A 23,743-nucleotide genomic window follows, 5' to 3' on the forward strand; every position below is an offset into this window, starting at 1 on the left:
ACCACGCGGGCTCACATTCTGCGGCCCCGCTGGCCCCGCCCCTTGCGTGCGCGGCCCCGCCCCTCACGTCACCGGTTCCCGCGCCGCCGCAGTCACTGCCACCGAGCGCGCCCGAGGTTCCTTTGCCTGCCGCGCCTGCCTTCTCTCCAGCGCCCCGCGCAGTTAGCCACGTGGACCGACTCCGGCGCGCCGTCCTCACGTGGTTCCAGTGGAATTTGCAGTGCTTCCCGCTTCTCCGTATTCGCCCCCGCCTCTGAGCTCCGTTCCCATGGCGGCCCTAGTGTTGGAGGACGGGTCGGTCCTGCGGGGCCAGCCCTTTGGGGCCCCTGTGTCGACTGCCGGGGAAGTGGGTAAGCAAGCCGGGGCAGGCTGCCGACCTTATCCCACTCTCTGTTGCCCCTCTCCGCCCAGCCTTCTCCGTCCAGACCCCGCCATTTTCCCGCCTGCACACTCCCTCTGCCCCGTTCGGTGCCCAGGGCCCGACCCCTTTCATCCCTCACGACCAAGGCAGCCTCCGCGGGGGCATGCTCATCGCGCAGGGCAGTGTTCCGAAGGGTGCCCCGCCTGAACCCAGTCCTGCCTCTCTCTTGCAGTGTTTCAAACCGGCATGGTCGGCTACCCCGAGGCCCTCACTGACCCCTCTTACAAAGCACAGATCTTAGTGCTCACGTATCCTCTGATCGGCAACTATGGCATCCCGCCAGATGAAGCGGATGAGTTTGGTCTCAGCAAGGTAGCCACACCCAAGTGCTTTCTCTACATTCTTAAGATCAGTAATTGTTAACTAGCAGGGAAGTGGGAGACGTTGACACCCTGCTGGGCATCCCGGAGAGTACGAAGATAACCACTTTAGTGATAAGTACTAAGATAACTAGTTAGGCAGGGGTTGTTAAGTACCTTGAGAGGCACGGTGTTGGAGGCCTCAGAGGAGAGAGCTACCCCCTTTGTTAGGGTATCAAGGCTCTAGACATAGTTGAGAGTATTTTGTATGTAGTGAAGGCATGCATCAAGGAAAGTGGTAAGAAGTATAAGGGAACAACGTTGTCCAATTTGTTAGGAGTGCAGAAATCATGATAAAAAAAAAAAATGCCCACAGACAGGTTAGACACAGCGGGCATTGGAGGGACTTGAAGCCAGTCCAGAGTTTGAGCTCAATTTGGTTAGGAACCATTGAAGGTTTTTTTAGCAGAAGAGTCATGTGATGGGAGCAATGCTTTAGGACTATGTAAATTAACAGGAAACAGACTGGAAACTGTAGGGTCACACACTTCTTAGTGACAATACCAGTTTACCTACAAAACCAATGGCATTATCATCTTCTAGAGCTACTTAGATTGCCTTGTCTGATTTTCTACTTTTCAGCTCTGTTCTTACCTCTAGATAAGAAAACTCAGTTTCTCCCTGCAGTGAGGTTTCCCCTATTCTTTTGCCTCTGGAGTTTGAGAACTAAGTTGCCCTCTGAGAGTTCGAGTAATAAAATAAACATATAGTAATTCAGGTAATAGTGGAAGTCACTATAGCCTAGATGCAGTATTTCTCAATACTACTTTTGTCTGGATTGCAGATATACTGAGCCTTTAGTTTTTAATTTGGCTTCATAGTCACCCTAACACTGGGGAGAGGAACCTCTGGATAAGGGACACATTTATTATTATTCTTGGAAAGGAATTTTTAAATTCATCATAAATCTATAAATATACTGCATTCTAGTTCCTAATGCAGTGTCTTGTGAATCTCATTAACATATGTCAGTCATCAGCTTTGTCAACTCTAGGCATACTGACAAAATTGAGTTTATAAAAGTAACATTGAGACCCTGATGGGACCAGGGTGAGTGAGGCCTCCTAGAGCCAATGACTCAGCACTGCTGCTGTTGTGGCACATATGCTGTACATGAACTTGAGCATCAGTGTATTATTCCACCTGGCCAGGGAGGATTCTACCAAACTATCCTTGAGATTCCTCAAGGACAATCTCAACATGCATGTTTCTTAAACCTTTCGCCAGTGAGCTGAATGTTGTTTAAATATATTCATACCACTCCCTCCCATGTAAACTTCCTGTTTCTGTTCAGTTACTGTATGCTTATCTATTGAGTAACAAATTTATGTTATCTTTTTTTAATGATAATCCCAAATGAAATTTGGGAGAATCTAGTCATGCCTAGTATTGTGCCCCAAACCTTTATTTTTTTTTTTTATCTAGTATGTGTTATATACCTACATATTTTATCACTCAGTTTATATCACACTCTGTAATTGATACTTTGTTTATTTAAGTGTTATCTTGTGAATTTTCTAGCTCCCTATATCATAAATTAACATCATGAAGACAGGGACCTCATCTTTTCTTGTTCACTCCTCTTTCCCCAGCATCTGTCATAATGTCTGCACCTAGTAGCCACTCAGTGAATATCTCTTGGCTGACAGCACGTGCCTTGCTCTTGAGGAGTTCACAGTTTTGTGACAGAGTGACAAACACATATTTCATAATACAACATAAATGGCAATAAAGAGATGGAAATAAAGTGTTAGGTGAGCTCTAAGCTGCAGTGGGTGAGCAGAGGTGGCTTCACAGAAAAGAGGATTTGTGATCTCAGTTTGGATGGTGTCATTTTCAGTTATCAACCAGGCACCCTGGGCCCATGTGTTCAGTGTTTTATTTGGAGGACAGCATTGTTGGAAAGGGAACTATCTATGCAAAAGCACCAAATGCTTGGTATGTTGAAGGAATGACAGGTCATTCAGTGTGGCTGAATATAGGGTCCGAGGCCACACGATGGGGAAAAAATGCTGTAAAGAGATGCTTGGCCCTGAGTTCCTCATAATCTCCTTCCATCTACAGTGGTTTGAATCCTCGGTGATCCACGTGGCAGGACTGGTGGTGGGAGAGTGCTGCCCCACACCCAGCCACTGGAGTGCCACTCTTACCCTGCACGAGTGGCTGCAGCAACATGGCATACCTGGCTTGCAAGGTATGGTGGCAACCACAGGCGTGGCTGGGCATAGCACAACATGCCTGGATGGAAAGAATCGAGAAGGTTTTATAGTCTGTTGGGACCCGAGTCTAAGGTGATAGAAGATTTAGATTAGAGTCTGGGGCTAGGGGAGAGAACTTAGCTATTGCTCAGATGGAAAATTTTCAATATACAAATGAGTGAATAGTACGGTGAACGCTCAGCTTGCATAATCATCAACTCAGGGCTAATCTTATTTCATCACCACCACTACCACCCCTAAATTATTTTGGAGCAAATCTCAGATGTCATATCATTTCATCCACAAGTAGTTCAATATCTAAGAGGAAGGTGTCTTTTCTAAAAATATGACCACAATAATATCATACGTTTTAAAAATTGCTTAATATTAAAAATTCAGGTAATGTTTTAAATTTCCCGAATCATGTAAATTTTTGGTTTTTTATTTGAGCCTGTCTCTAAGCAAAGGTTCATGGGTTATATTTTGGTTGATATGCCTCTTAAACATAATCTATGGACTTTGAACCTATTTGATGAAAACAGATCGTTTTTCCTTAGGAGTATCTCATAGTCTATGTTTTGATTCCATTCCTGTGGTGTTATTTAGCGTGTTCTTTTTCCCCTTGGTATTGTTTTCTTAAATGGATAGATCTAGAGTTGTGGTTCGATTCAGTTTTGATATTTTTGGCAACAATGCTTCATGGTTGTGTACTTCCGGCAGGATAGCCCTACATTTTGATGCCCTTAGAACAGCTGTGTGTGACTCAGGGCTCTGGAATAGAAGTGCTTCTCTGGAAGTGTAACTTCACGGATGATTAAGTTGGGGGTGTGTGATCTCTGAAGCTGTGCTGTTTTTGACAGGAGTGGACACTCGGGAGCTAACTAAGAAGTTGCGGGAGCAAGGGTCTCTGCTAGGGAAGCTGGTCCAGAATGAGACAGAGCCTTCATCCCTGCCATTCTTGGACCCCAATGCCCGCCCCCTGGTGCCAGAGGTCTCCATTAAGGTACAGAGGTAGAGTGGGAGAGTATTGCAAGCTGTAGCACAGTAGTTATATTCTTCCCACAACGGGGGTGAACGCTCAAGAGAGAATCAGAGGAGGCCTCAAAGGTAGGGGTTGGTGTGGGCATATCTTATGCCCACTGATCACAGCTGCCAGCTGTTGCCCTCTATTCCTCTATTCCTCAGACTCCGCGGGTATTCAATACAGGGGGTACCCCTCGGATCCTTGCTTTGGACTGTGGCCTCAAGTATAATCAGATCCGATGCCTCTGCCAGCGTGGGGCCGAGGTCACTGTGGTACCCTGGGACCATGCATTAGACAGCCAAGGTAAGTAGTGTGGGCCTGTCCAGGACCTCAGACAAATAGCTTGGGTGGGAGATCTGTCCCTTGGTCCAGTTGCCAAAAGTCAATATGAGTTTCAGGGAAGAAGATAGAGATTAGGACTTAGGCTTTTACGGGAAGGGCTGTAGGTGTGTCTCTTCTATTTTAAATACTGGTTTTGACATCATCTTTTCTGCCCACTGCAGAGTATGAGGGTCTCTTCCTAAGTAATGGCCCTGGTGACCCTGCCTCCTATCCCGATGTTGTGTCCACACTGAGCCGTGTCTTATCTGAGCCTAATCCCCGACCTGTCTTCGGGATCTGCCTGGGACACCAGCTGTTGGCCTTAGCCATTGGGGCCAAGACTTACAAGATGAGGTGGGACTCCTGGGGAGCAGAAGGGCCCCCACACTTGTGACCTGAGGGGTGGAGTGTCTTGGGAATGAGAAGAAAGTTAGTATTTATTAGTGTGGAAACAGAAGCGGGGCTAGTGAGAATAGTGCAGTGGCGAAGAGAGGGTGAGAGGGGCCTGTGACTCAGCACGTTTCCATCTTTAGATACGGGAACCGAGGCCATAACCAGCCCTGCTTGCTGGTGGGCTCTGGGCGCTGCTTTCTGACATCTCAGAACCATGGGTTTGCTGTGGAAACAGAATCACTCCCAGCAGGCTGGGTTCCTCTCTTCACCAATGCCAATGACCATTCCAATGAAGGCATCGTACACAACAGCCTGCCCTTCTTCAGGTGAGCGATTCTGGCAGGGTGACTGTGGGTCTGTGCAGCTTTGAAGCCCTGTGGGCCTAGAAGATGAAAAAGTAGACCTGAGTCCTCTGTCCCACTACCCACCTCTGTGGCTGCTAGTGTCAGGCCAGTGACAGTAGGTTTTGTGGTCTGATGTCTTCAACAGTGTCCAGTTTCACCCAGAGCACCAAGCTGGCCCTTCAGATATGGAACTGCTTTTTGATATCTTTCTGGAAACTGTGAAAGAGGCCACAGCAGGGAACCCAGGGGGCCAGACAGGTATGCCCCTGAGTAGAACTGGGTTATGGACCTAAGAACACGTTGGCTCCAGGATGGGTATAAGATGGATATGCCCCAGGCATTCATATATATTTCGGAAGTTACAGTTAAGGGGATGGGTGGTGAGAGTGGGGTGACCAAGCCAAGATAGTTTATGCTTCTCCTATTAAAAGGAACTCCAGCGTCATGACTCCTGGGTTCTGGTCTTCCCTTTGGTACTCATTAGATGTGTGATTTGCTCTAGAGTCTTCTGAAAGTGAGGGAGTTTGTCTAGATGATCTCTCAGTCATGCCCAGCTCTAACATTATATCCATCTTCTTTGCTCCACAGTTCGTGAGCGGCTGATAGAGCGCCTCTGTCCCCCTGGGATTCCCACCCCAGGCTCTGGGCTTCCACCACCAAGAAAGGTTCTGATCTTAGGCTCAGGGGGCCTCTCCATTGGCCAAGCTGGAGAGTTTGACTACTCAGGCTCTCAGGTAAGGCATATCCATCTCCCCCCTTCTGGGTGTGGGTGACCCTCAGGAATGGAGAGAGTGTTAGGGAGAAGGGCTGAGGCATGAACATTGGTTGTGGGGAGGAAATGAACCAGGAGATCTAAGGAATGTACAGAAAGATGAGGGAGTAAGGAATAGAGTCAATTATTAGGGGCCAAGAGTACAGGGGGGTAAGAGGGGGAGAATGGCAGTGTAAGACTGTCTGAGATCTTGCGTCTGCGGTAGAGGCTGAGGTGCCATTCTCGTCGTTTTAGGCAATTAAGGCCCTGAAGGAGGAAAACATCCAGACGTTGCTGATCAACCCCAATATTGCCACAGTGCAGACCTCCCAGGGGCTGGCTGACAAGGTCTATTTCCTTCCCATAACACCTCACTATGTAACCCAGGTATGACTGGGGCAAGGCTGGACTGAGAACGGGACTCGTGGCGGGCAGGGAGGTTCAGTGGTCACTCTGGGTTTCCAAACGTCTTTGATCCCCTCTCTACCCCTAAGGTCTTAATGCCTATTACTCCTTTCTCCTTCCTCAGGTAATACGTAATGAACGCCCAGATGGTATATTACTGACTTTTGGGGGCCAGACTGCTCTGAACTGTGGTGTGGAGCTGACCAAGGCCGGCGTGCTAGCTCGATATGGGGTGCGGGTCCTGGGCACACCCGTGGAGACCATTGAGCTGACTGAGGATCGGCGCGCCTTTGCTGCCAGGATGGCAGAGATCGGAGAGCACGTGGCCCCCAGCGAGGCGGCAAATTCTCTTGAACAGGTTCGAGAGGTGGTTGGGTAAAGGTGTTATTTTCTTTGTATCTTACTTTCTCTGGGTCCAGGCACCCTCTGGACAGCAGGAAGTGACCTATTTGTTCATCTCTTTTACTCCTTGTAGGCCCAGGCAGCCGCCGAGCGATTGGGGTACCCTGTGCTGGTGCGTGCAGCCTTTGCCCTGGGTGGTCTGGGCTCTGGCTTTGCCTCCAACAAAGAGGAGCTCTCTGCTCTTGTGGCCCCAGCTTTTGCCCATACCAGCCAAGTGCTGGTAGACAAGTCCCTGAAGGGATGGAAGGAGATTGAGTATGAGGTGGTGAGAGACGCCTATGGCAACTGTGTCACGGTGAGTGATTGGTGGGAGTTGGGGGTGGGTGGGAGTCATGTCAGGCAGCATGAGCTTTTGGAAGAGCAGAGCTCAGGGCTGAGGTCTTTGAGGGTTCTGTGTGTCCCTCAGACTCAGGTTAGGTACAGTCCCAAAGGTAACAGGACCCTGGGATGTGACCTTCTGCCTCTCCTGACTGCCCTTGGCAGTGACCTCCATGGCACCCCCCCTTCACAGGTATGTAACATGGAGAACTTAGACCCACTGGGCATCCACACTGGTGAGTCCATAGTGGTGGCTCCAAGCCAGACACTGAATGACAGGGAGTACCAGCTACTGCGGCAGACAGCCATCAAGGTGACCCAGCATCTGGGAATTGTTGGCGAGTGCAACGTGCAGTATGCCTTGAACCCTGAGTCAGAGCAGGTGAGGCTCTAGGCCCTGGAGCTAATTCTAGCTATTATTTCCTCTGCCTTCCATAATTTTTGGGTCTCAAGGTTAAAAGGTCTTTTGGCCCTATAGGTCCTGAAATAGAAGCTGGGATCATCTTTGCTAGGGTTGATCTTGGGGAGGGCTTATTCTCTCTCATTTCTGAGATCTAGACAGGGTTTTCTAGATAGGCCTGGTACCTGGTGACTCTTTTTCATCATTCTTCCCCTTTGCAGTATTACATCATCGAAGTGAATGCCAGGCTCTCTCGCAGCTCTGCCCTGGCTAGCAAGGCTACAGGCTACCCACTGGCCTATGTGGCAGCCAAGCTGGCTTTGGGCATCCCTTTGCCGGAGCTCAGGTATGAGAGTGGAGGAGAAATCACAGTGATGAGGGGGTGGGGAGCTGAAGAAAATACTCATGGAGCGGAGAATATGAAGAGGATGTTGGCATGGCCTTGTGGGGATGGGCAGAGCTATCTGGAGCTCACCCTTTATACCTCCCTCTCTGTCCTTCTGGCATCCCCACCTCCTGGCTCCCAGGAACTCTGTGACAGGGGGAACAGCAGCATTTGAACCCAGCCTGGATTATTGTGTGGTGAAGATTCCTCGCTGGGACCTCAGCAAGTTCCTGCGCGTCAGCACGAAGATTGGTAGCTGCATGAAGAGCGTTGGTGAGAGTCATGCCACAGATTACGCCCCTAGTCCCACCAGCACCAAGAATCTCGAATGTCAGAGTTCCCTGGTCTAGTCTTGCAGCTCCTATACTAGCAGCTGCTTGGAAACATGGTCTCTAAGAGCTACTAGAGACGTTTCAAGCTAAGATAGGCATCGTCATCGGGTAGGTCAGGCATCAGGGATCCACATTAGAGTGTAGAAGCTCTGGGATGGGGGTACAGCAATCAGACCATCTCATCTCACTCATGTTTTACAAATGAGTAAACTGAGGTGCCCACTGGAGGAAAGTGGCTTGGCAGAGGCCCACAAATGAGCAGAGAGGAGGCCAACAACTGCAACTAGACCTGGTTCCTGGCTGCCTCTCCTCTGTTCCACTGCGTTGCCTGTTGTATGAGACCAGTTCTGGGGACTGCACCCACAGCATTTCATCCTCACAGTATTTTGCCCATGGCTTCATCAGTAAATTATTAATGCCAGTGACATTTTTTCACTGTATTCATTTAAATACTGAAGTTTTAGGGAAACAATTACTGCCTGTTTTCCTGTGAACCCTTCTAAATCCAGGTAAGCACAGTGGTAGCCATTCTTAGCATATCCCCTCCTCTGGCACTTTCTGCCTTGATCACTAAATGAAATATTTTTTTAACATGATGTTAAGATCAGAGCAGGGCATCAGAGACCTTTTCAATAACAAGGAAATGTATTAGTGAACAGTGAATGGGTGTAACAGTAACCCACCAAGCAGTGGTAGAGTAGAGCATGTTGGAATTGAGTTAATATGCTTCTTTGTGGTATCCCTTTAGTTGCCTTAAACTATTTTCTAAGACATTTCAACCAAACCAAGAGTATGTGTACCAAGTGCTACCAGCTTAATGGATAAGGGCATTTCATTGTGCTCTCAATTTCCACGTAGAGCAGTAGTAGCCTTTAAACAAGTAAGTCTAAGCTCAAATATTATTTCAGAATTTTTAGAAATCCTACAAGACTGCCAAGTTGTTCCTTCTGGAGATGAATTTCTGTTATATGAAAATTAGAATAAACATGGGAATAAAGCCATAATTAAATTGTGGCTAAAAGAAGTGGATTGAAAATAGGACAATCAAAGACTGATTCCAAGATGAGGCATTTAAATGTTTTACGTCTATTCAAGTATTCTTGGAATGTGATCTTTGGTGACGTTTTATAATTTTATTATGCAAGCTAGATACACAAATCATTGGAAAGTGAGAAAAGACAGTTTAACCAAAGAAAATAATCACTTGTAATCTTGACATACAGAAATGGATTAATTTGGCTATATATAGATTATTGCAGAGATTTTCTTTTTTTTTTTTTTTTTTTTGTGAGACAGGGTCTCTCTGTTGCCTGGGCTAGAGTGCAGTGGCATCATCACAGCTCACAGCAACCTCAAACTGCTGGGCTCAAGCGATCCTCCTGCCTCAGCCTCCCAAGTAGCTGGGTGGGTGGCGTGCACCACCACACCCAGCTAATTTTTTTCTAATTTTAGTGGAGACGGTGTCTCACTCTTGCTCAGGCTGGTCTCAAACTCCTGAGCTCAAGGGATCCTCATGCCTCAGCCTCCCGGAGTGCTAGGCTGGCTATTTTTAATTTTTTGTAGAGATTAGATGTCACTCTTGCTCAGGCTGGTCTCAAGCTCCTGGCCTCAAGCAATCCTCGTGCCTCAGTCTCCCAAAGTGCTTGGATTGCAGATGTGAGCCACCGTGCCCAGCCTTTATTGCAGAAATTTTCTAGGCGTACATGTATGAGTATTTTGGGTTTGTCTTTTTTAGAAAACCCCAAGGTAAAAGATTTTATGATATAACTACAGTACAAAAGATTTGAACAAAGTCACTCATAGTCCACTTGCTTAACACTACTCTTAGCATCTTGGTGTTTTAAAATTATTTTAAAGAAATGCAAATGTTGTAATAGGTTTATAAATAGGAAAATACAATTGATAAGAAATACTCAAAGCCTCTAATGTAAATGGTCAGAGGACATGAACAAATCTTTACAGAAGAGGAAATCAATAAGCTAAACCTGGAAAAAAAGTTTACTCCCATTAGTAAATAGAAGTCTAGTTAAAATGAGATCGTTTTTGCTTATTAATAAAAATCATCTAAAATGATTATGCCCACTTCTTAGAAGGTTAGTTAAACTTACGGTTTGTATTATAAAGCACAAACTTCTATAAAGCAATTAGTACTTATCAAGAGCCATAAAGTTTATTTTACTTATCTCCCCTACACTTCTGGAATTTTGTCCTAAGGAGATAAGCCAGCTGGCTCAGTGACTCATGTAGGCTGAGGTGGGAGGATTGCTTGAGGCCAGGAGTTCGAGACCAGCCTGGGCAACATAGTGAGACATCAATACAAAAAAATTAAAAAATTAGCCAAGCATAATGGATCGTGCCTGTGGTCCCAGCTACTTGGGAGGTTGAGGAAGAAGGATCACTTGAGCCCAGGAATTTGAGGCTGTGGTAAGCAAAGCTCGAGCCACTGCACTCCAGCCTGGGCAACAGAGTAAGACCTTGACTCTTAAAAAAAGGGAGGAGGGCCAGGCGCAGTGGCTCACGCCTGTAATCCTGGCACTCTGGGAGGCCGAGGTGGATGGATCGTTTGAGCTCAGGAGTTCAAGACCAGCCTGAGCAAGAGCGAGACCCCATCTCTACTAAAAAAATAGAAATTATATGGGCAAACTAAAAATATACACAGAAAAAATTAGCTGGGCATGGTGGCGCATGCCTGTAGTCCCAGCTACTTGGGAGGCTGAGGCAGGAGAATCGCTTGAGCCCAGGAGTTGGAGGTTGCTATGAGCTAGGCTGATGCCACGGCACTCTAGCCCAGGCAACAGAGTGAGACTCTGTCTCAAAGGTGATCCAAAAGACAAAATAATCACAGCCTCACTTAAAAACAATTAACAACTTAAAAGTTAAATGTCCTTCAGTAAGGTGGTAAATTATGGTAAATCATGCAGGAATTAAGCTGGTGCTTATGAGGTCACACAGCAATGTGGGAGGATGTGTATGATAAGGGGAAAAGTGGATGGAAATTATACGTACACCATGTTCATGTGAATTAAGATTTCTTGATACTGAAACACTATGAATCCCACCAGCATGGGACCTACTTTGAGAACCTTCCAGAGTCTTGACTATAAACCACAGGCATTATGGGCCTCCCCACTCCTCCTACCTCCAGGCCCTCAGTCCTTCCATCCTCTTCCTCTAGGTGAAGTCATGGGCATTGGGCGTTCATTTGAGGAGGCTTTCCAGAAGGCCCTGCGCATGGTAGATGAGAACTGTGTGGGCTTTGATCACACAGTGAAGCCAGTCAGTGATATGGTAAGCAGCTCCCTTCCCCTGACAACCCACCTAAAATAGACCCTGCTTCTCTCTTCCCTCAGGCCAAGAGCTTATCACCAGTAACACTAGCAGCAGTCATCATTGGACATTTGCCATGTTGTCACTTTGCTGAGAATTTTGAGATGTTGTCTCATTTATTATTACGTGAGGATATATCATTAGACTTGTTTCTACAGATGAGGAAACTGAGACCTAGAGAGGTTATAGGTTATGGAAATTGCTCAAAGTCACACAGCCTGTACCAGGATTTGTATCCCAAGTTTTTGCAATTGCAGAACCCATACTGTGGTGTACAGCTTACCTTTCCTAGCACAATGGCAGTCATTCATGCTCTCAGGCTTTAGAGGTGCTGGCAGTAGGTTGGGAATATTTTTGCTTCATATTCTGACCTCTCCTGCCTCAGCACAGTACCTCTGTATCTGTCTGCCCTCTCCCTATCAGGAGTTGGAGACGCCAACAGATAAGCGGATCTTTGTGGTGGCAGCTGCTCTGTGGGCTGGTTACTCAGTGGACCGCCTGTATGGGCTCACACGCATCGACCGCTGGTTCTTGCACCGAATGAAACGCATCATAGCGCATGCCCAGCTGCTGGAACAGCACCGAGGACAGCCTTTGCCGCCAGACCTGCTGCACCAGGCCAAGTGCCTTGGCTTCTCAGACAAGCAGATTGCCCTTGCGGTTCTGAGGTCAGAGATGGTGGTGAGGGTCTTGGGCTGAGAAATGTGGGGCAGAGAACCTTTGCACCAGTAGGGGGTCCTTGGGGGCAGAGAGGGTGTGGGGAGCTTTGGAGGCTTCTGACCTTTGTCCCTGGGGTATTTTCCTCTCTAATCCCTGCTGTGTGGTCTAACCCCTCTCTTCAGTCCCTACTCTACCCCCAGAGCCTATGTTTTTGACCCTTCTCCTTTAGCACAGAGCTGGCTGTTCGCAAGCTGCGTCAGGAACTGGGGATCTGCCCAGCAGTGAAACAGATCGACACGGTTGCAGCTGAGTGGCCAGCCCAGACAAACTACCTGTACCTGACGTATCGGGGCACCACCCATGACCTCACCTTTCGAACGCCTCATGTTCTGGTCCTTGGCTCCGGCGTCTACCGTATCGGCTCTAGTGTTGAGTTTGATTGGTGTGCCGTAGGCTGCATCCAGCAGCTCCGAAAGGTTTGAGAGTTCCTCTTTCATCCCAGTTTCTCTGCTGTCCGAGTGCTCTCATCCTGGCACTCACTATTAATTGCTACCCCTTAGTTCTCTTATAGAGCTTTGGTTGGCAGGGAGGGAGGGCCTCTTAGGGCATCTCTAAGGCCCCACACCGCACATGAATCTCCTTCCCAACACTTTGTACCTACTTCCCTCCCCAGGGAGACATCCTATACAGCTGTCTCAGAGGAGGCTGGGCTAACACTCTGAAGTAGGGGCTTTGGCTTAGTTTCCCCATGATCTTCCTCCCACCTGAATCCTAAATACTATTTCCCTCCCTGTCACAGATGGGGTACAAGACCATCATGGTGAACTACAACCCAGAGACAGTCAGCACCGACTATGACATGTGTGATCGACTCTACTTTGATGAGATCTCCTTTGAGGTAAGAGGGACGAGGGCTGCCTGGTAGCCTGGGTGGCCAGGGTTGAGCGAGACTGGCTGGCTGACCTTGGATTCTTTGGGGCTTGGGATAGGAGGGAGTAATGAGCAAGAAGGCTCAGATCCCTGGCCCGTTTTGCTGTGACCACTTGTTTCTCCCCCTGCACTATATAGGTAGTGATGGACATCTATGAGCTGGAGAACCCGGAAGGCGTGATCCTATCCATGGGTGGGCAGCTGCCCAACAACATGGCCATGGCTTTGCACCGGCAGCAGTGCCGGGTCCTGGGCACCTCCCCTGAAGCCATTGACTCAGCTGAGAACCGTTTCAAGTTCTCTCGGCTCCTTGACACCATTGGTATCAGCCAGCCTCAGTGGAGGGAGCTCAGTGACCTAGAGGTGGGCTGGGGCCGGGTGGAAGACCTGAAGGCTTAGTGATGTTCAGGAGTAAGTGTGAACAACCCAGCTAAGCTCCCTGTCTCCCACAGTCTGCTCGCCAGTTCTGCCAGACTGTGGGGTATCCCTGTGTGGTGCGCCCCTCCTATGTGCTGAGTGGTGCTGCTATGAACGTGGCCTACACTGATGGGGACCTGGAGCGCTTCCTGAGCAGCGCAGCAGCCGTCTCCAAAGAGCACCCCGTGGTCATCTCCAAGTTCATCCAGGAGGCCAAGGTGGGAGGCCGCAGACAAAGAAGTCTCTGAGAGCACTCTCCCAGCCCTGGAGGAGACTCCGCTCTCTGGTCCTGCGGAACTATAGGCACTGTGGGTTGTGTGGGGGCTGTTAAAGGAAAGGAACATTCTAGGGCAAGTGGGAGAAGAAAGTGGCCCTTCCCCTATATCACAATGCCCGTGTCCCCCCAACTAGGAGATTGACGTGGATGCTGTGGCCTGTGATGGTGTGGTGGCAGCCATCGCCATCTCTGAGCATGTGGAGAATGCAGGTGTGCATTCAGGTGATGCCACGCTGGTGACCCCTCCGCAAGACATCACCCCCAAAACCCTGGAGCGGATCAAAGCCATCGTGCATGCCGTAGGCCAGGAGCTACAGGTCACAGGACCCTTCAATCTTCAGCTCATTGCCAAGGTAATAAGGCTGAAGGAGGAGACTAAAAGGCCACGGCTCTTCCACATTCTGTGCTGACCACACTGCCACAAAGCCGTGAGCTGTATCCTGCCCTTATCTGAGTAGGCAGGGAAAGCTGGAGGGAAAGGGCCATAGCTAGAGCCCACGATGTTGTCAGGGTTTATGCAGTCAGTCACCCTGACGCTGTCCAGATTGATAGCCACAGGCTGAAGAAGGAGGGGAAGAGTCAAGGTCAGTGAGTGGTGGCCAGCCTGCGGAAGGCCTGACCAATCCTTCTCTGCCCCAGGACGACCAGCTGAAAGTTATCGAATGCAACGTGCGTGTCTCTCGCTCCTTCCCCTTCGTCTCCAAGACACTAGCCGTGGACCTGGTAGCCTTGGCCACGCGGGTCATCATGGGGGAAGAGGTGGAACCTGTGGGGCTCATGACTGGATCTGGAGTTGTGGGGGTAAAGGTAAGAAGAATTGAAACCCTTGGGGTTAGCAGAGAAAGAGTGAGGGGGAGCCCACTCGCCACCCACAGTTGTCAGTCAGCACGTACCAGGCAAGGCATTGCCAACCATGAGGGTGACAGGATGATCTTTGTTCCTTAGGAGCTTACATACACTCTATGGGAGGCAAGAGAAGTTGGATCCAAAAATAGCTTTGGCATAGAACAGTCTGTGATGACACTACATATTCAAGATATAAATAAAATACTATAAGAATTTAGATACAAGAGATACCACTTTCAAAAGAAGTGACCTGGGAAGGCTTGAGAGAAGGAGTGATATTTGGATTGAGTATTGAAGCATGGTTAGGAGTTATGTTTGGTGGGTTTTTTTGTTTGTTTTTTATTTTTTTGAAGACTGAGTTTTGCTCTGTTGCCTAGGCTAGAGTGCAGTGGCTGCACACTCAAATGCCTGGCTCGAGGGATCCTCCTGCCTCAGGCTCCCAAATAGCTAGGCTTACAGACATGTGCCATCACGGCTAACTAATATTTTAATTTTTTGTAGACAGGATCTCGTTTCCTGCCCAGGCCAGTCTTAAACTCCTGGCCTCAAGTGATCCTCCCACCTCAGATTCCTTAAGTGTTAGGATTTTACAGGTGTGAGCCACCACCCCCGGCCTGGTTAGGATTTTTGATTTACAGAGCTTATAGGTCAGGGCACAGCCTAAGAAGCCGAGGGAGGACCCAGAGTGTGTTTGGGAAGCAGTGGGGAACACGAGAATAGCAGCTGGAGGGCAGGTGACCCTGCTGTTCATGTCTGCTTCTCCTGGTGAGGGGCGGTGGTCCCCTCACACCTTGGCCCCCTCTCTTCCATCCTGCTCTCTCAGGTGCCTCAGTTCTCCTTCTCTCGTTTGGCGGGTGCAGACGTGGTGTTGGGTGTGGAAATGACCAGCACTGGGGAGGTGGCCGGCTTTGGGGAGAGTCGCTGTGAGGCCTACCTCAAGGCCATGCTAAGCACGGGCTTCAAGATCCCCAAGAAGAACATCCTGCTCACCATTGGCAGCTATAAGGTAATGGAGTCCAGGGAGGGTCACCCAGGTGGCCTTGGCTCCCTGGGCCAGGCATGATCTTGAGATGGAAGGCAGGAGAGACACAACCTCGTCATCCTTCTGCTTGGTTCCAGAATAAAAGTGAGCTGCTCCCAACCGTGCGGCTGCTGGAGAGCCTGGGCTACAGCCTCTACGCCAGTCTGGGCACGGCCGACTTCTACACCGAGCACGGCGTCAAGGTATGGGGCTCCGGCAGCCCGCCCCACTGCTGCCCTTCCCCAAGACGGTGAAAACATGGCACCAAAGACGTCTGTCTCTCCTTGTTTCCCTGCTATTGTTATTATTTTTGTGATGCTAATAGCATATATTCCACATAAAACAAGTAGAGTGTGCAGAGAAGCTGAGAAAAAGAACCCCTTATAATTTTTCTACCACTGTTAACATTCTGATACTTTTCCTTCCAGAATTTCATCTGTGTGTACGTGTGTGAGCTCATACTGCACATAGTCCTTGGTGACCTATCTTATTTAACATAGTGTAGACATCTTTCCTGTCAAGAAATTTGCTTTGCTAGTAACAAACAGAGGGTGCCCCTGGTCCTCACCCTTTCGGTCCTTGGTCTCCTCACCATGGGCTCCTGGGCCAGCTCCCTTCCCTTCAAGCCGGCCTTCCTGAACTCTGCCAGGCTCAGCCTGGTCCTAACCTTGGCTCTGGGTCTGCAGGTAACAGCCGTGGATTGGCACTTTGAGGAGGCCGTAGATGGCGAGTGCCCACCGCAGCGAAGCATTCTGGAGCAACTGGCTGAGAACCACTTCGAGCTAGTGATTAACCTGTCCATGCGTGGAGCTGGGGGCCGGCGTCTCTCCTCCTTCGTAACCAAGGGCTACCGTACCCGGCGCCTGGCTGCTGACTTCTCTGTGCCCCTCATCATTGATATCAAGTGCACCAAACTATTTGTGGAGGTAACTGAGGCCTGGGTGCTGGGGGGAGACAGCCAGCAATGAGGGGCGGAAGACGGAGTAGTGAGCCCCATCGGGGTCGGAAATCGCGGTATGGAACAGCCGTGCTCATAAAGCTCTGCGGCTGCAGGGGGAGAGAAGGTGGGCATAGAGAGTGCGGAGCCTGGTTTATGAGAAAACCCAATCCCTACCTACAACTCCCAGGATCTCCCTTCCCTTAAGTCAAAGCTGACCATGCTTTCCACTCACAGGCCCTAGGCCAGATCGGGCCAGCCCCTCCTTTGAAGGTGCACGTTGATTGTATGACTTCCCAAAAGCTTGTGCGACTCCCTGGTAAGTGCCTCTTTTGGGAGAACTTGGCTTCTGGACACTGGTAGCAGCTGGCAGAGACCCTCGGTGAGGTGAAGGGTGGCTGGGGGGCCCACTCTGTGCCATGGGCTCCAGAGGCTACAACGGCCCCAGAATCCTTCTCACTCTGAGCTCTTTCAGCCCTCAGTCCACAGTGCCCTTGACTGAGGAACTTGCCACCTCACACTTGTATCCGTTGCTGCTAATTTTCCTATTACCACAACTCACTTCTTTGACATCCTTTGTGTTTCTCCATCTTCCTCTAATCTTGCTGCCCCCACATTCTCCCAGGATTGATTGATGTCCATGTGCACCTGCGGGAACCAGGTGGGACACACAAAGAGGACTTTGCCTCAGGCACAGCTGCCGCCCTGGCTGGGGGCATCACCATGGTGTGTGCCATGCCAAATACCCGGCCCCCTATCATCGACGCCCCCGCTCTGGCCCTGGCCCAGAAGGTGAGCCGCTACACTCTCGCTTCCTGATCAGAGACCCACCAGCCCACCCTTGCCTCCCTGGGCCCTTTTCCCTCTGCCCCTTCCCATGGGCCCAGGCCACTGGTGCCAGGCTGGCCTGTGTGGACATGGATGCCAACACGCCTTATCTTGTATGTACCCTCTCCAGCTGGCAGAGGCTGGTGCCCGCTGTGACTACGCTTTATTCCTTGGGGCCTCGTCTGAAAATGCAGGGACCTTGGGAACTGTGGCCGGGTCTGCGGCTGGGCTGAAGCTCTACCTCAACGAGACCTTCTCTGAGCTGCGGCTGGACAGTGTGGCCCAGTGGTTGGAGGTAGGGAGTGTGCATGTGACAGGAGGCTGCCACCTGAGTGGGCTGCCAGCAGTGAGGACTCAGGGCAGCGCCTGAGCGGTGCGGGCAGTCAAAGGCTCTGCACGCTCCCTTATCAGTTCTTTCTGCCCCCAGCACTTCGAGACGTGGCCATCGCACCTCCCCATCGTGGCCCATGCAGAGCGGCAGAGTGTGGCCGCCGTCCTCATGGTGGCCCAGCTGACCCAGCGCTCAGTGCACATATGTCACGTGGCGCGGAAGGAGGAGGTGAGAGTGTACCAGTGGTCCCAGTTCCCCTGTTGCTTTCCCAGTAACACCAAGGGTCAGGGTAGTCCTTAGGGGCAGGAGGAGAGCTTCGAGCTAGGACCCTTGCATGTCGGTCTCGTCATTTTCCAGGCTGGGATGCTGGCCAAGGGGACTTTGTGGGGCAGGGCACACAGGACGGCCTCTTCTGGAGCTCCCTACTCCTCCTAGATCCTGCTGATTAAAGCCGCAAAGGCACGGGGGCTGCCGGTGACCTGTGAGGTGGCACCCCACCACCTGTTCCTGAGCCACGACGACCTGGAGCGCCTGGGGCCTGGGAAGGGGGAGGTCCGCCCCAAGCTTTGCTCCCGCCAGGATGTGGAAGCCCTGTGGGAGAACATGGCTGTCATTGACTGCTTTGCCTCAGACCACGGTGAGAGGACCCAGCATGCCCCTCCTCTGGCCAGCAGGGCTTGTGGCCCAGCTCAAGCTATGGGGCAGCCCCAGCAAGAAAATGGGAGCTGGGCCAGGACTCTGGGCTCCAAGGGGACAGGTCTTGATCTGTGTAGGACCCCGGCCTGCAATACAGTGCCTGGTCTAGGATAGATGCTTGATGATTACTCACTGAAAGAATGAATAAGCGATGAGTAAAATTGTAAGTGAGAGAATATGTGGGTAAAAGTGTCGGCCCAGAAGATGGCAGCAGTCCTGTTTCCCAAGTTTCCAGTTCCCAGAAAAAATGAGCATCGGGATTGGTAGTGAGTGTAAGGAGGTTGCTGGAAGCGAGTGTGTGTGGCCTCCCAGGTGTGGGGGTTATTGGTCCCAAGGCTAATGTCTCTCTTTCTCCCAGCCCCTCATACCTTGGAGGAGAAGTGTGGCCCCAAGCCTCCCCCCGGCTTCCCAGGGCTAGAGACCATGTTGCCACTGCTGCTGACCGCTGTGAGCGAGGGCCGGCTCAGTCTGGACGACCTGCTACAGCGATTGCACCACAATCCTCGGCGCATCTTTCACCTGCCCCCACAGGAGGACACCTATGTGGAGGTGTGGGGATGAGGCCCAGAGCGGGTGGGGGACTCCCCAGCCCTAGATCTGTTCCCTGGCGTGTCCTTTCCCCAGCATAACCCATGGTGCTCTGGGCAGGTGGATCTGGAGCACGAGTGGACAATCCCCAGCCACATGCCCTTCTCCAAAGCCCACTGGACACCTTTCGAAGGGCAGAAGGTGAAGGGCACCATCCGCCGCGTGGTCCTGCGAGGGGAGGTTGCCTACATTGACGGGCAGGTATGTGGGTGGCCCCCGCCTGATGTTAGTAGTGACCTCCTCCACACCACTTCCATTTTCTTCCCTGCCCAGCACATCTACACGGTGCCACTCCCGCTCCAGCTGCTCTGTACCCAGGGCAGGGGCAGGGGTTGGGGCACCGCTCTCAGAGGCATTTTGATGCTTGCTGGCATCTGCTCCTTTAGGACCCCAGTTGTGGCTCTCTCCCCCCTCATTCCCTTGCTGTTGCCTTCTGTCTGCAGGTTCTGGTGCCCCCGGGCTATGGACAGGATGTGCGGAAGTGGCCTCTGGGGGCTGTGCCCCAGCCCCAGCCTCCGGCCCCGGCCCCTGCCCCTGCCCCTGCCACCAGTGAGATAAGCACGGTACCCACACTGCAGGGCTGTGGCTGGCTGGGAGGGCCTGGGGGTGCTCCCAGGGGCAGGACTAAAAGCTTGAACATTTTCATTGGCCGTTCAGGGGGTGGAAGGTGCTACACTTGACAGCTGGAATCACCACCTACCTCTCTGTGTGCTACAAAGTACAGACTTAACTGCATTTAAGAGGCTGCCTATGGGAACACAAGCCTGTTACTAATCCAACCAGACGAATGTCTGGGGCCCTGTCATTGGCCGAGCACATACCTTCAAGAGGCCAGTTTGTCTGCCACCTAGTGACAACATACTGGAGGATGGAGCTGAGGGGAGTTAATGTAAAAGTGGAATCCACATGGACAAGGAACATTTGGGCTTTTCCTGAGGGTTTGAATTTGAAGTGATATTGCATCCCTTACTTTTCAAAACGCTGGGCCAATGTTGTCACTCCAGACACCTGAAAGGCCTCGCCGGGGCATCCCAGGGCTTCCTGATGGCCGCTTCCACCTACCACCCCCGAATCCACCGAGCCTCCGACCCGGGTCTGCCAGGTAAGAGGGGAGGTTCCTGTGACTCAGATCTGTAGGGACAGGGTCCTCTTCCTCCTGGCACCTCTTCATCCACTTACCCTGCCCTCTCTCCATCCTGCATCCTAGTCTGATCTGTTGTACTCTCCTTTGCCTAAATAAGCCTCCCCAGCGTGAGTAGACATGCCTCAGTGTCTCACGGGCCCTTTTTTGTTGTGGGCAGCTATGTTCCTCCGCCCGGAAGCTGGGATCCCACAGGGCAGCAGAGCGTGGGGTAAATCCCGGTTGTTGGTTGGTGTGAGTTTGTCTCTTCCTCTTGCCCAGGATCCCTTTGCCAACTGGGAGAGCCCTGGGTGGGCACCACTGCTCCCACACAACACAGCCCCTGTGGGGAATCTCATGTCTGTCCCCAGAGCTGCTGCAATCCTTGCCCTCCCCTAACCTGCTGTCATTACTGTGGTGTGCATTGGTTTAACACATACACTGTGATCCAGCTTTCCTGGGAATATGGGATCTCTCTCCAGACCTCAGCCACAAACTTACATATGTCCTGTTGCCCTGTTTGCAGCTGAGGAGCCAAAGGAAAAGTCCTCTCGGAAGGCAGCTGAGCCAGGTAAGAGGCTCTACCCTGACACCCACTCACCTTGGCGACCTCTGTGATCTGGCCTGGGTTGGAAGAACCCTCTGACCAGCCTCTCCTGCCCCATCCCTCACTGCAGAGCTGATGGGAACCCCTGATGGCACCTGCTACCCTCCACCACCAGTACCTAGACAGGCGTCACCCCAGAACCTGGGGGCCCCTGGCCTGCTGCACCCCCAGACCTCACCCCTGCTGCACTCATTAGTGGGCCAACATATCCTGTCTGTCCAGCAGTTCACCAAGGATCAGGTGCCTGGGGCGGGGAGGATGGGACACCCAGAGCTTTGAGGATTTGGAAAGTTGGGGCTAGGACCTCTGGGGGCCGTTCACTGCCTTTCCAGCTGACTTGGGGTCTTTCAGATGTCTCACCTGTTCAACGTGGCGCACACACTGCGGATGATGGTACAGAAGGAGCGGAGCCTCGACATCCTCAAGGTCAGGATCAGGGCCGGGGGGCTGAGGGTCCTGTGGCCATGGCAGGGCAGGGCTGTGCGTTGGTCAGAGTGGGTCTTCCTTCCCCTGCGCCAGGTCCCCTCACGTGAGTCAACCCCCTACTGTCAGGAGCTCAGCCTTCCCTGCTGCTCTAGATCTCCCCCACCCCCACCACCCATTTTTTTCCCTCCTCAGAGCAGGATTTGGCTGACTTGGGAGGCCCCGGGCATCAGCCCACTCATGGGGCCCTCCGGTCAGTGCTGCTGTGGTCATGGGAGAGAGCTAGGGTGTTTCCTTCTCACAGGTGGCTCAGACACTTAACCACAGCTTTCTGGAGGCAGAGCCTTTAGCTCAGAGTGACCCTAATGGGGAAAATGTTAAGGCTCTGACTGGTCACGGAGGTTTGGGTGGAGAAGGGTCCTCTCAGAGCCCCACTAGTGTAAGCTGGGGAGGTAGGCGCCGGCCTGTGTGCTCCCAAAAGTGGACATGCGCACACGCACCTTCCACCTTGCCTGCTCCCTAGGGGAAGGTCATGGCCTCCATGTTCTACGAGGTGAGCACACGGACCAGCAGCTCCTTCGCAGCAGCCATGGCCCGGCTAGGGGGCGCTGTGCTCAGCTTCTCGGAAGCCACCTCCTCGGTCCAGAAGGGCGAGTCCCTGGCCGACTCAGTGCAGACCATGAGCTGCTACGCGGACGTCGTCGTGCTTCGGCACCCCCAGCCTGGAGCCGTGGAGGTGAGGCCAGCCTGTGTGCTGAGATGCGGTTGGTATGGCTGGACTTGGGGACATGACGTCCCCTCTGTCCCCAGTTTCTGTGACTTGCAGGTCTCAGGTTGGGCCAGATGAGTGAGGGGTCCCCAGGATGGTGGGACTGAGGTGGGCAGGGGCTGCAGAAGACAGGACTCTCCCTCCTTATCCCTGTTTTGTCAGCTGGCAGCCAAGCACTGCCGGAGGCCGGTGATCAACGCCGGGGATGGGGTTGGAGAGCATCCCACCCAGGCCCTGCTGGACATCTTCACCATCCGGGAGGAGCTGGGGACTGTCAATGGCATGACGGTGAGGCTGGTGCCGGGGTGGGAGCCCTGCCAGGGCAAGGTCTGGAGGAGAAGGCAGTTAGGAATGGGTTTCTCCAGTCCAGGGCGTGCTGCATCGGGGAGGCCTAGATCCTGCTGCTCCGCAGGCTTTTGAAAGCTTTGACATGGAAGGAGAGCGCTCAGTCTGGGGTCCCTGTGGTGACTGGGTTTTTCCCTAGATCACGATGGTGGGTGACCTGAAGCACGGACGCACAGTGCATTCCCTGGCCTGCCTGCTCACCCAGTACCGTGTCAGCCTGCGCTACGTGGCACCTCCTAGTCTACGCATGCCATCCACTGTGCGGTCCTTTGTGTCCTCCCGTGGCACCAAGCAGGTGAGACCCTCACAGCCCAGCCAGAGGCTGTGGGCATATGGGTTGGGCAGTCAGAGCCCAGCACTGCATTCACTGTGGCTCCGCCTCACCCTCCAGGAGGAATTTGAGAGCATTGAGGAGGCATTGCCCGACACCGATGTGCTCTACATGACTCGAATCCAAAAGGAACGATTTGGCTCTACGCAGGAGTATGAGGCTGTGAGTGCCAGGCTTGAGGAAGAAGCTGGGGCTGGAACAAGAGGGCAGGAAGGCTGGGCACTGGGGCTGGGGCAGAGCTGTGAAGCCTCAGGCCCCTCAGTTGCCATAGCCGCATGTGGGTGTGGAGGGGCCCCTGGTGGAGCCCAGACTGTGTCCTCTGTAGCCACCCCTGTGCTGAGGCGCTAATGAGGACCCTGTCTGCCTTGCAGTGCTTTGGTCAGTTCATCCTCACTCCCCACATCATGACACGGGCCAAGAAAAAGATGGTGGTGATGCATCCAATGCCCCGTGTCAATGAGATAAGGTGACGCAGCATTAAAATCAGAGGCTGCCACAGGGCTGGCTGTGGGGAGGGGACTTGGGCCTGGACAGGCCATCATGGGCTGCATGGTAACTCTTTTCCTTCTTTTGCAGCGTGGAGGTGGACTCGGACCCCCGAGCAGCCTACTTCCGCCAGGCTGAGAACGGCATGTACATCCGCATGGCCCTGTTAGCCACCGTGCTGGGCCGTTTCTAGGGCCTGGCTTCCTTAGCCTCGTCTCCTCAGGCCCAGCTGCTGGGCAGGGAACGCAGTGCCCCCCACGGGGGCAGCACATGTAGTAGGTACTCTGGGGCGTCCAGATGGTTAATATGCGCAGACCACGCTTCAGGCCCTGGGCTGGAGCCATGTAGCATGGGGACAGAGCCTCAGATACTGGGGCCCAGTCTGCTCCACCTTCATTGTTGCACCTTAAATCTGTACAGTCACTTTTCTACTGACTTAATAAACAGCTGAGCTGCCTCAGTTCCTGCTTCCTTGTGAATATTATGGATACCGTGCCTTTAGCATAGGATGCTGAGTGTAGAACAGAGCTTTCTTTTAGAAAATGGGAACAGATTCCCGAATTCCAAGTGCAGCTTCACTGGGCTGGGCTCTGGCTCTGGCGAGGGCTGAGCAGCTAAATTCGCGTTTTCAGAGTTGTGGCCCTTTGGGACTCCGGGCAGGAACATGTTCTTCTGTTTGTGCTGAGTCCTGTGGTACACGGGCACCAAAGCTCACCTGTGGACTCGGGCTAGTGTCCAGCCCTCCTTCCTC

At 52.0% G+C, this 23,743-nt stretch overlaps 1 protein-coding gene across 1 annotated transcript; it reads left to right on the forward strand.

Annotated features, from left to right (window-relative positions):
- Positions 1 to 118: 118 nt before the first annotated feature.
- Positions 119 to 23,452, forward strand: CAD (carbamoyl-phosphate synthetase 2, aspartate transcarbamylase, and dihydroorotase). The gene is given in 45 exon segments (XM_045549258.1): positions 119 to 350; positions 594 to 733; positions 2,845 to 2,974; positions 3,839 to 3,981; positions 4,164 to 4,305; positions 4,506 to 4,677; positions 4,857 to 5,042; positions 5,206 to 5,318; positions 5,649 to 5,794; positions 6,067 to 6,198; positions 6,341 to 6,574; positions 6,692 to 6,913; positions 7,130 to 7,318; positions 7,558 to 7,682; positions 7,864 to 7,994; positions 11,229 to 11,341; positions 11,804 to 12,048; positions 12,270 to 12,516; positions 12,840 to 12,938; positions 13,109 to 13,333; positions 13,423 to 13,605; positions 13,799 to 14,017; positions 14,304 to 14,471; positions 15,334 to 15,516; positions 15,630 to 15,734; positions 16,218 to 16,457; positions 16,706 to 16,787; positions 17,094 to 17,260; positions 17,427 to 17,591; positions 17,724 to 17,855; positions 18,063 to 18,264; positions 18,682 to 18,872; positions 18,972 to 19,112; positions 19,355 to 19,474; positions 19,916 to 19,975; positions 19,977 to 20,013; positions 20,558 to 20,602; positions 20,709 to 20,878; positions 20,990 to 21,064; positions 21,585 to 21,797; positions 21,993 to 22,118; positions 22,315 to 22,470; positions 22,567 to 22,668; positions 22,878 to 22,972; positions 23,083 to 23,452. Coding segments are annotated over 45 exon segments (6,696 nt in total). The 5' UTR covers positions 119 to 268; the 3' UTR covers positions 23,186 to 23,452.
- The last annotated feature ends 291 nt before the right edge of the window (positions 23,453 to 23,743 follow it).

Source organism: Lemur catta, chromosome 4, assembly GCF_020740605.2.
Source record: "Lemur catta isolate mLemCat1 chromosome 4, mLemCat1.pri, whole genome shotgun sequence".
NCBI lineage: Eukaryota > Metazoa > Chordata > Mammalia > Primates > Lemuridae > Lemur > Lemur catta.